The sequence below is a fragment of the Drosophila novamexicana genome, unplaced genomic scaffold, assembly GCF_003285875.2.
Source record: "Drosophila novamexicana strain 15010-1031.04,08,12 unplaced genomic scaffold, DnovRS2.1 tig00004554-arrow-pilon, whole genome shotgun sequence".
Taxonomy (NCBI): domain Eukaryota; kingdom Metazoa; phylum Arthropoda; class Insecta; order Diptera; family Drosophilidae; genus Drosophila; species Drosophila novamexicana.
The window spans coordinates 4,162,772-4,174,257 of record NW_020825051.1 but is presented as its reverse complement, the minus strand read 5'-3'; the positions used below and the strand labels follow the sequence as shown (position 1 = coordinate 4,174,257).

The following is an 11,486-nucleotide window of genomic DNA, read 5'->3' as shown; positions in this document are numbered from 1 at the left end:
CAGACATAATTTAAGGCCACCACGTAAAGAAAGGCAATTCGTTTGTCATACCCCAGGATAAGGACTGCAAAGGGTATACAAGGTTGGAGCGAATGCGACTGGCGATGCTGTACGTTGTTTTGCCGAAGCCAGTGAAAGCCATGCTTAAGCCGAACCGGATGGAGGACAGCAATCCAATTTGTTAACCAGAAACGGAACCTAAAAAACAGGATTAATTGAAAACATCCACAAATTAAGCCCAAACCTAACCAACATTTGTAAGAAATGGCTCGTTTCAAAACAAACTTCCAAGTACCATGACTAAGCAAGGTTTAAACAAAACTCTGGTTCAGACATATGCTAAACCAGGTTCACGAACCGAATCCGTAAGACGAAACATTGGTTCGAGCCGAGAACCGAACCGAGCCGAAAATTGGACTTGTTTATTGTGGAGTACTTCGAGTACTAGATACGAACCATTTCGGCCTCTATATGCAATTCATATATAAATAAGTACGATAGCTTTAAGATAGTCTTTAGCTAAAAGACTCGTACAGAGCACCCGCTTGTCGAATATGCCCAGTTTCGTGAGCCTTTGCTAGTTCTGCGGCAGCTTTTGATTGACGTAGTTTTGACTTTTGCACAATTCCGCACACTGCGCTGCGTTTGGCTTCAAAGAACACACACACGACTCGTATGAGCCATAAATTATGTGTGTATACAAGTGCCTGTGGGTGAGAAGGGGTGGGCAAAGGGTGGGCAGGGGCAACAGTAAACGCTGCAATGCCTTTGTTTTGCACAAGAATAAAAAACAGGCACAAGAAATATGATGTTTTCAGTGCTCAAAAGTCAAGAAAGAAAGCTGCAGGAAAAAATAAATAACAAAAACAACAACAACAGAACTTGGCTGGCAGTCGCAGTGGCTGGAACAGAGGGAGGGGGGAGGAGGGGCGGGGGCAGCAGCAGTTACTGCCAGCTTTTGGTAGCTATAACAAAAGCATTTTCATTTCATTTCATTTGGCAAAAATGTTTATACAAAACCAATTTTACAATTTTCGATTCAATTTCTGCAACTGACATTTCACTTAAACGAAAACCTTAAAGGCGCAATTCATTTGGCCACGCCCCATGCCTGGCGCCCGCCAGGCCCCCGACGACCCTTTAACATTGTTGCTGCGCTGTGTAATGTAACAAAAAATAAATAAAAAGTGGGCGCTGCCTGGGCGTGGCATGTGGCCGAGGCTATGCCAAAGGTCAACTAATGTCCAGTTTTGTAATTACACACAGAGGAAAGAGCCATGGCAAAGTTATGTGTTGGTCGTTCATTTGCACATTTGACGAGCACTTCGAAATGCATAAAATTGACCAAATGCTCAACTAATAAGCGACGCCAGCGACAGCTGCGGCGGCGGCACATGTTGTCGCAGTGCCACGCCCACGCGGTGTCAACCTCAAGGACAAGAAAAGTTAAAAATTCATTCCATCAAATCGAATAAAAACAATTGGCACATCAAGAAATCAGAGCGAATCCCGGCGAGATCTTCATCGAGGGTTGGCCACGTAGCCAATGCGTGTCGAAATGGCCCAAAATCGTGCGACCATATGTTGCACGAGGGGATGGTTTGCTCAAAAAGAAATGGCTGAAGTAAATAAAATGCCACCAAGAGGGTGGTGTGTGTGTGGGGGGGGCAGCTCCCTGCAGCATTGGCGCCAGCTGCTTGGCCACTTAGGCCGCCTTTGGTAAGCGTTGATGGAATTGCTTATGAATTATACAAGAATATTAAAACGTGCCCAGCCTGGCAGCTACAGCAAAAACATCAGGCTCCAAGGAAGTCGTCTTTTGCTCTCATTATACCCTGTACGCAATGCGAGATGGATGGTTTGTTTCACGTCTGTCTATCCGATGCATTAAACCTCGCTTATATGCTAGTAAGCAGTTCACGTCCACTTCCGCCTAGTTTGAAAGCGACTGCTTTGGGTCTTAAAGTCTGAGAGTCTAGCAGAGAACTCGTTATGTTGTTAGCGCAGGGTATTGCACAGTCGGTTATACCCCACAAGCAACATTCTCGGCTTGGTTTGTTTTTTGGTTCTATTTGATTTCATCTTTGCGCGGAATATTTCAATTGCCAGCAGGCAAAAAGTTTGCTGTAAATACTTTATTGGAAAAGTATGTGCCAAATGGTTATTGGATGGGCACGGAGGACGGGACGGTGGGCTGGCGGGCAGCGGGGATGGATACAAACAAATTGGGCGCTAAGTTGGCCGTTATCGGTTTTTATGTGCGTCGCCAGCTTGTGAGTGCGGGCGGGTGGGCGGTGCTATGCAAGGCGGGGGGTAGCTCGTACAAGGAGCATAATTTGATTTTTGTTTGTCCAAGTGCACAGAAAAGTTGGAGCTGACCTTCTTGATGTTTATGGCTTGATGATGATGGCATAATTGAGGTCGCATTCAAATAGGCCACAACATTATGTTCAATATCATTTTATTTTTACATTATGTTTGTATATTTACGGGCATATAATTTACAGGCAGCGATCATATTCTATGTACTATACGTATGAATTTAGGCACAAGCTATACACAAATACATTTAAATTAATTAAAACTTAAGTTTAGGCTAAGCATTCAGTCGATCATTCACACGGCAATTCTCACACTCACACGATTCACGCATTACATAAAAATAATTTTAAATTGTAACAGCCAAAAAGCAAATTCAAATTTAACGAAACTTGCACTTGGCATTCAACGAGGCTCAAATCTCTAGGTTTGTGAACTTGCTAAAAGCAAGCAGTGTACGTAACAAAAACTGAAACGGTTCGAGTTTCGTACAGCCTAGCTTGCCAATATTTTTGTACTCGCCAACCGGTTATTGTTTCGTGCAATTCGGCTTAGCCAGCGCAGCAACCAAATGCGTTTGTCCGTTAAACATTTGAATATGCATCAGCGTCCGGAAAACTCAACATTTCTCAGTGATAGCGGGAAAACTGTGAAATGCTGTCCTCATTGGGCGGCGCCACCAACAAAATGGGCTGCAAATTGAGGCCCGTTATGTGCGGATTCGATTTGCGTGAGCCCGCCAGGCTAATGGCATCCGTCAGATACGCATTGTTAATTTCACCTGCAAGAAAATTACGTTATAAAACAAAAGATTGAAGGGAACACACACACACTCACCTTTGTAGAGCGAGTTCTGGTAGATGGGATCCGGCTGCAGGCGCACGTGTCGCGTGGCCAGAATGAAGGCCAATGTGGCCAGCACAACGCCATCCACGCAGCCAATGATGGCCAATGGATATGCCCAGCGAATGCTGCAGAGGCCCAACTCAAAGCGATTCGCCTCCGGCCCACATATCTTGCGGAAATCATCTGAATTCCAGCCAAAGGGAAATGCAGCGCAGGCCACAATCATGCAGAGCGCTAAAGAAAGACAAAAACAACAGGAAAAAACAAGACAATAGATTTAAAATACGTGACAAATGCTGATCGAAGCACAAGAATTCAAAGAGGGCAAAAACAAAAACAAAAACAAATTGAGCGCAATTTCCCAATAAGATTACATTTTGCCAGCAGCAGCAAACGTCGAAACGTGCTCAAAGTAACAGCCAGATAGAATTTCGATATCATTTCTCAAGCCGACTTCCGTCGAAGTCAGCAATTGAAACTGGAAACTCCAAATTGAGAATTGGGCCCCACACACACACACACGCACAAACACACACCTGATATTATTTGCATCCAGCCGCAAATGTGAAAGACGCGCGTCGACTTCATGAACAGCAAACACACCAAAAAGAATATCGTCAGCAAGGCCAGTCCCACGGCGGCGATCATGAAGAATGTGGCCAACTGAAAGCAAGAAATTAAGAAATTGAAATGGCTTGGTATACCCTGTAATATTGAGTGTGTGGCAGGCAGAAGAATACTTATGCAACCACCTAATTCCTGCTCAGCATCAAGAGTCGTTTCCGTTTCCTTTTCTCTCTGTTTCCATGTTGAACTACTCTCTATTAGCATGATCAAAATCTTGTCAACATCGGACATACCCTACCATATAACTTTAGAGGAAGAATCCGTCAAAAATAGAATTTTCGTCTAAGCAACTTTTCCGTCTGTGAAGACAGCTTGGCCTTATCAAATCGGACTAGCCATATGATCATATGGCTTCTAAAGGAGAGATCAATCAGCTTTAAAAGCATTTCTAAGCTAAATGTAGAGTATTTCATCTGCGACTTCCCAAAGATAGACGTTCTTTCCTATTCATCTTAAACAAGCATCGCTTTACTCCTCATACTACACGTGGAACCTTTCAACATATATACCCTATATTAGCCTAGATACTAAATGTGAGCATAGCTACTTGTGTCACAACTGTCGTGTGTCGGTCTTTTTAAGGGCATTTAATCTTCGGCTTGCTGGTTTTTCAGTTTTAAGGAACGCACCTGAAATGAAAACGTGGGCACTGCAAATATGTTCTCCCAGCGACGACGGCAATTGTCGAAGATCTCATCGCGCTGACATTGCTGCCAAAGGCCCAGGCGACCGGCGCTGTCGCTATCCGGATCGCCAATCCATTCTGCAAATGCAACACATATTCAACTATACAAATGTATATAGGGTATGTAAAGAAAGGCTCACCTGGCGTGACAAATGCGACGATGCCAATGATAGCATAGCATATGGTGAATATGGCCCAGAGCACGCCAATTGCCTTGGAGTTGCGTATGTACTTGGAAGCGTATAGATGCGTCGTATCGACGTACTCGATTTTGGTGCCCATTATGTTTGCTTTTTCTTCTTTTTTTTTTTTAGCTATGAATTGGCAGCTTTTTGGCCTCTGTTTGTTTATTGTTTGCTGTTAAAAACGTTAAGCACGCTTAACTATAAGTAAAAAGTTATTAATGCGGTTGCCAGTTAAAAAGAGCAGCAACAACAACAACAACAACAACAACAACAACAATAATCGACAACAATCAACAACTGTTGTGTATTTTTGTCAGTCATGTATTTGCCTTTGTGTATTTCGGTTGTAAGCCTATTATTTTGGCCAGATTTTAGTTTGCCGACCTCGTTTGTTATTATAAGACTGCAAATAAATGAATTGGAGCTTGAAATGTTGATGCTCTAAAAAGAAAACTCCGCAAAGCGAATAATGTCAACGCAGCGAATATATATATATAAAGTAGATCATATATGTCAAGTATCTCAAGATCTTACCAAACCAATTTTCATATATTCAACAATTTTATAACGTTTTCCCCTTCACCTGTCTCTCTACATAACTTCACTTTAATCAATCGAAATATTTGGCCAATTAAAAAACCAAAAGCCACTTTTGCCTAACCACATGCAAAATCGCTTTTCGCTTATGTAAACCCGAAAGATAATTGTTTTGGGGGCTATTGCCTAATTTTCACCAATAGCCAATTCTATGAAGCTAATGATAAACCGATGGAGATGGAGAAAAATCATATGTCAAAAGAAAGATTCAAAGACGTTATGCAAAAATAAGAGAGAGAGAGGAGAGAATAGCTTAACAAGCGAGCAAGAGAGGAGAGAGAGGGAGGGAGAGGGAGAGACAACTCTTGACTCTGTCTAATTTTAGCTGTGATTCATGACGCAAAAAGTTGCAAATGGCCAAAACGGGCAGCGAGCAACGGGCTTGGAGCTTGGCTATCAATAAACATGTTTTTCATTTTGAAAGTGTGGTAAATTTCTGTTCAATTCATCTTGAAGTCAATTCAAAAATGCCAAAAACAAAAGCTTGAAAAAAGAGAAACAAAAAAAATGCAAGTGTATTTTCTGTGCATTGTGTTGTCACGAACCCAAAAGATCCCACCGACAACATTGCGTATGCGTAATTTAGTTTTTTCTTATTCATTTTATCTTTTGTTTTAATTTTTTTTTTTTTTTTTTTTGGGTGGCAGCAGCACAAAGAGGAAAAGAAACGTGTAACTGGCCAGATTTAGGAAAACGTAAGAGCCAAAACTCGGAAAGTTTTCGTTGATTCAACTAAATAAAAGCCAACAATAAAAGAAGAGATAAAAAGTAAATGACACTCAATTAAGCCAAAGAAAACCCGACCCAGTGGCAGTCCGAGTCCGAATGACCAAAACAATTACCATAATAATGCTAATAAGTGCGAGAGAGCGAGATGGCGAGCCAAGCAGAACAGGCTGAAAGAACAATCCCAAGCAACCCATTAACATAAATATCATAAGCAACCGCTAAACAGCCCATTGAAAGTCCGAGCACGTGAGTTAACAAAGGCGTCTGGTCAAAACAAACGATTGGCCGCAACGCTTCCAGTAACAATGGGAAAACCTCGCCGCCCGGAGACTGAGTCACGTCGCGCCTGAAAAGTCTGAAAAGCCTGAAAAGCCTGAGAAAACGAGTCCCCCCCGTCAATTATCGGGCGAGTGGGCCAACTCGAGACGCAGACAAAGCGCAGACAAATAATAATTTCCTGCGACCGATCAGCGTATAATTTAAATGGAAACCGAACGTGAATATGCATATACGATGCATACATATATCTATCTGCGAGTGCCAGATTATGTGCTGTAATTGCAAATTGCAGTTGCCAATCAACTGGCTGCTAGCCACCCAATACGGCGTACACTGAGCCAAAAAGTTGTTCAAGTCTGGGCAGGCAGAAGAGCGTGAGATTATTTATAAGCCAAGACCTTGATTTGAACACACAGTTTTGTGTCTCAGCAAATATATGATATAGTTTCAGTTCCAAGAATTTGTGGTGTACTCTAAACGCAGTAAAAGTCAAAGGTCAGGCGACGAACTCAGTGTCAAAATAGCTAGAGAAATGCAGTGCAATGTACTTGATAAACTTACATTGATTTTTCTTTTTGTCAACAGAAGAATGTGCATAAGACAAAAAAAATCAATGCTGGAATAGCAAAAGAAACGCAACGGAAAAGACTATATAGAATCATGAGGTCGAGAATTTGATGCATAAGAAAAAGTATACAAAAATCGAGACTCAACCCAAAATTAACGCTAATTGAATTTATGCAAAGAGAAAAAGATCTAACTATATTTTGTCTATTCTCCGTGAAACTTCGTAGATCATGTGAGATCTAAATGTGCCAACTGTTATTTTTTTTTATTATTTCCTGTTGCAGCTGGTTTTTGTTTGATTTTGGCCAGACATTTTCGCTCAGTGCATGTGTTATTTGTGTGTACTCGAATGCATTCTTTGCGCACTCACATCGATCAACAAAGAAAGAAAAGAAAGTGACCAGCCAGCGAGTCGAGTGAGTACTGTAACTGGTATTGGTATTGCTATTGCCATGACGCAGCATGAAAGGCCATGGCTGAGCTCGGGAGATGGAGATGGGGATGGAGAGATGAAGAGCTGGCGAGTCGCTGAGATGCGGTATCTACATCCGTTCGCCCAAATGAAGCTGAAGCTCTTGAAGCTGATGTGTTGATGTGTTGCTGCTGCTGCTGCCGGCCGGCGGGCAGCTTAAAATACAGAGTTTCACTTGCCAGCTATATATATATATATTTACAGAAATCAGAGTTGGACCTAACATGAATAACAACAGTGCGACAGTACGTCAAAGCCAATGCTGTTCCCAAGCTGCAGTCTAAGCGTTTTTTTTTATGCTGGCGCGGCAAAAGACGCGCGCAAAACGCGCGCAAGCTCGAAATGCCAAACTAAGTAAATGTGCAGCAATGTGTGTGCGAGTGTGTGTGTGTGTGTGCTAAACGCTGCATATGCTGTAAAATAAGGTCAGTTGGGTAATGGCTAAAGCGCAGTTTGTTAACCAAAACGTGGCACAATGTTTTGCAACATTTGACAGAGTTGGGCAGAAGAGCTGCTAAGTGCAACTGCAACTGCAACTGCAACTTTAACTGCAACTGCAGCATTTGACGGCCTTAAGTTGGCGGCTTTCTACTCGAGCAACAAGTGGCAGCCACTTTGGTCAGTTCACACAAACATGCGGCTGGACTTTCTACTTTGTAAGAGCCGCAACATAAACATAAATTTCACATTAGGCATAACTAGCCGGCAAAGGGGTGAGGAGGCTGTCGGCGGGCAGGGGAGGGGCTCTCATGACTTTGATGGCACCCGCCTGCAATTCATTTTCACAATTTAGCTGCAGCTCTTCAGCTTTTCACGGCTTTTCGCAGCTTTTCTCGGCTAATGCGGCTGAGGCGCAGCAAAGTTGTATCTTTAGCGCAACTTATGTGCGTTGTTCCGCATTGCCAGCCATAGTTGTTCATATCAACTGGCTCTTAACTAGTTGTAGTTTGTATTTCTGCTCATTGTTTTTCCTGATTAATTTCTTTTTCGGACTGAGCAGGCAAGCGGAACCCTAAACAAGCTGAGACGCTTGTCAAGCGGCTGGCGGTCACTCGATTAACACATCCATAGTTACTACACAACGTTGTTGTTGTTGCTGTTGTTGTTAACTGGAAGCTCCAAACTTGTTCCAAAAGACTGAGCCTCAACAACAAGCAGCAAAACACAAAAAACGATACAGAATTATGCGGAAATGACTTCAAAAAGCTGTGTTTCGCCAGGGCGTACAAAAGTTGTAGAATGTTTTTGTTTTTTTTTTAATGGTATTTTTCTCGCTCATTTCTCCCCTTTCGATATCGGTTTTTGCATATGTTTATGGCAGACGATTTCTTTTTCTTTTGCTCGCAACGGAACCCGCAACCGTGCACAAATATTGCGGTCATTTATAACCAACAACCTGGACAGCATTTAGGTCCCAATCAAGCCAAGTCAACAGCTTTGGCCAGCCGTGGGATGTGGCTAGTCTGCGGATCTGTGGATTCTCTCCACAGCGAATGTGTCGCTGCTTGTTTTTATTAGATCACGATTTATAATGTTGGCAAACATTCGCGCATTCCTACGGCCCAGCGAGCTAGCAAATAACCAACAACAACAGCAACAGCTACGACAACTACAACTATGTGGGCCCCATACAAACATATATACGTACTTATGTATATACATAATAGTAACTCACACCGAGATTCTTCAGCAATTTTTTTTTGTACCTTTAGCAGGTGCGGATTGTGCAGCAAACAGGTTTTAAGGCCGCGAGATATTTAAAAGATAGAGAAATGCTTTTGAAATTATGGAAATAATGTTAAGGGGAGCAGTGTTGGAAAGCGTTAAACACATTTGTGCATCTCTCAGGCCCCCCATCTAGCTCTTAACTTTTCTTAAACTTAGTTTTCAATTGTAATCAGTAATTAAGTTTTGCTCTATTCTAAGCTACAGCTCTTTATTAATATTACTTTTTTTCATAACTACGCTCTTGTTAAGCGATGGGGTAGGTCTATACCCAAAGATGTCCTTTTGGGCACATTTCGTACCTAACTTTGTCTCTTTGCCTTTTTTCACTCGTAAAAAATTAACTCCAGCATTAATCATTTGAAGCTATCAATCTAGCTGTATCTCAGGGCACACGTATGCCTTTTTGAGCGCCCCATTTTGGGCGCTGCTAGGGCGCCTATTATGGCAGCCGCTACAGCGCAGTTGCAGAGGCTCATTTCGAACAAAAACAACAAAAAATTGTGCCTCTTTTCTGGTTTTTCACGTTGCCAGCGCGGTTTTTGCCATGCCTGTTGTTGTTGTTGCTGTTGCTGTTGTTCTGGCTGCAGTTGTTGCAGCTGTTGTTGTTGTCGTTGTTGTTGTTGTTGTTGCTGTTGCAGTTTTTGAAACGCACGTCTTCGGAGCAACATGGTCACTAAAAGGTGTTCTATGTGTGCAGCCCCGAGTGTAAGCGTGTGTGTGTGATTGTGTGTGAATGTGAATGTTGCTTGCAATATTGTTTCAGTTGTTGTAGGTTTTCACGTTTTAATGTTGCATGAACTTTGTTGTTGTTGCTGACTTTTTGCGGTTTGTTTTAATGTCAAAACTGCAAGAAACGGGGCACAAGTTTTTGGTTTGCCGCCGCCTTAAAATTGACATTTGCTGTTTAATTTCAAACTTGAGCAACTTTTGTTTTTTTTTGTTTATTTTTTAGGTGGCTTACAATTCTAATTTGAAGTATCAGCCTGCAGAACCGGTTGATTATTTCTTGTTTTGCTTAACGTTATTAAATTTTATTGTTGTTCAGCGTGCGTTGTGCATAAACTTTAAAAAGTCGCGAAAACCATGAGATAAAATTGTACTCGAAACGGACGAACGATCACGAAATTCCGCTGTGAACCGTCACGTTTGGCGCTGAAAAACGAACTGAGATCCGCTTGGCATTGGGAGACAATCACCTCTTCAGACACGACTCGCTCTCAGCTCAGCTTACCTGCCAGGTGACCGAGAGAGCGCGCTTGAGTGACAGAGATGAGCGATGTGCGGGAAAGAGAGCACAATTGTGACAGTTGGCGCGCCTCAGATAAGTGGAATGTAAATTGTTTAAATTTCTTTTCAATTATTTTTGTTTTTACTACTGATAAATGACAGCTAGCAGAGTACTGAATGCGTTTCTTGGAAGAATTATTGAAATTTCTCCAATTATCACTTTTCTGCGTGCGGAGAGAGGAAAAACGCATCCGAATGCTACGATTTGTCTACCTGCAGGATGTCGGCGAATGCCCGCACACTTCTTTTATTTCCCTTCATTCTTTGGATAAATAATGGAAAAGAAAATAAGCACTTGCTGTATCGAAAAACTGTCAAACTCTGACAGACTCGAAGAACTTGGGGCGAAGCGAGGCTGACCTACCGTCGACACACATATCTTTCTAAAGTCCGCCTTTTTTGGAATATACTTTCAAGAACTCAATAAAAATTGTTATTATACCCCGTTCATTTCGGTCAAATATGGTCAACATTAGGCCTGTGGTATTGGAGTTAAATTCGTCTGATTTTATAATGTTATACCTTTTTAAACTCGTACGGATCCCTACTATCAATTGGCATTCGAACAAATTGAAAATCGACTGGCTGAAAAAAATGATTGTCCAAAAACCGATTTGTTTTTAAAATCTGCCTTTTTCGATGATTTTTTGGCATATCTCGGCCAAATAATGTCAGATTTTGTAATTTTATACCATTTTGAGCTCGTAAGGATCAGGATCGGGGTCGGTTCAAAAATCCAAACTTGTTTGATGATTTTTTTGTAATATCTCCGGTAAATATCGTTTGATTTTATAATGTTATACCTTTTTAAACTCGTACGGATCCCTACTATCAATTGGCATTCGAACAAATTCAAAATCGAGGGGGTGAAAAAAATGATTGACCAAAAACCGATTTGTTTTTAAATTCTACCTTTTTTGATGATTTTTTGGCATATCTCGGCCAAATAATGTCAGACTTTGTAATTTTATACCATTTTGAGCTCGTAAGGATCAGTACTATCGATTGGCATCAAAAAAATAAAAATCTAAATTTTGACCAAAATCGACCAAAAATCAAGGGGTTACATCACGTTTTTTTCAAAATCGGTGTCGGGTCAAAAATCCAAACTTTTTTGATGATTTTTTTGTAATATCTCCGGTAAATATCGTCTGATTTTATAATG

General features: G+C 41.7%; 1 protein-coding gene across 1 annotated transcript; it reads right to left on the bottom strand.

The window, feature by feature from the left end:
* Positions 1-2,501: 2,501 nt before the first annotated feature.
* LOC115769734 (LHFPL tetraspan subfamily member 3 protein) lies at positions 2,502-10,163 on the bottom strand. Its single transcript, XM_030714669.1, has 6 exons — positions 9,996-10,163; positions 4,618-4,860; positions 4,422-4,555; positions 3,702-3,828; positions 3,157-3,399; positions 2,502-3,100 (listed from the first exon to the last, which is right to left on the bottom strand). The coding sequence occupies exons 2-6, from the start codon at positions 4,757-4,759 to the stop codon at positions 2,949-2,951; spliced, it is 798 nt and encodes a 265-aa protein (XP_030570529.1). The 5' UTR covers positions 4,760-4,860; positions 9,996-10,163; the 3' UTR covers positions 2,502-2,948.
* Between the last annotated feature and the right edge of the window lie 1,323 nt (positions 10,164-11,486).

Excerpts from the sequence above, each read along its gene's own strand:
- LOC115769734 (XM_030714669.1), bottom strand. The coding sequence starts at position 4,759 with ATGGGCACCAAAATCGAGTACGTCGATACGACGCATCTATACGCTTCC. Across the intron at positions 4,556-4,617 it reads CGTCGCATTTGTCACGCCAG|AATGGATTGGCGATCCGGAT; the intron begins GTGAGCCTTTCT and ends TTGCATTTGCAG. Across the intron at positions 3,829-4,421 it reads TGCCCACGTTTTCATTTCAG|TTGGCCACATTCTTCATGAT; the intron begins GTGCGTTCCTTA and ends TCTTGCTTTCAG.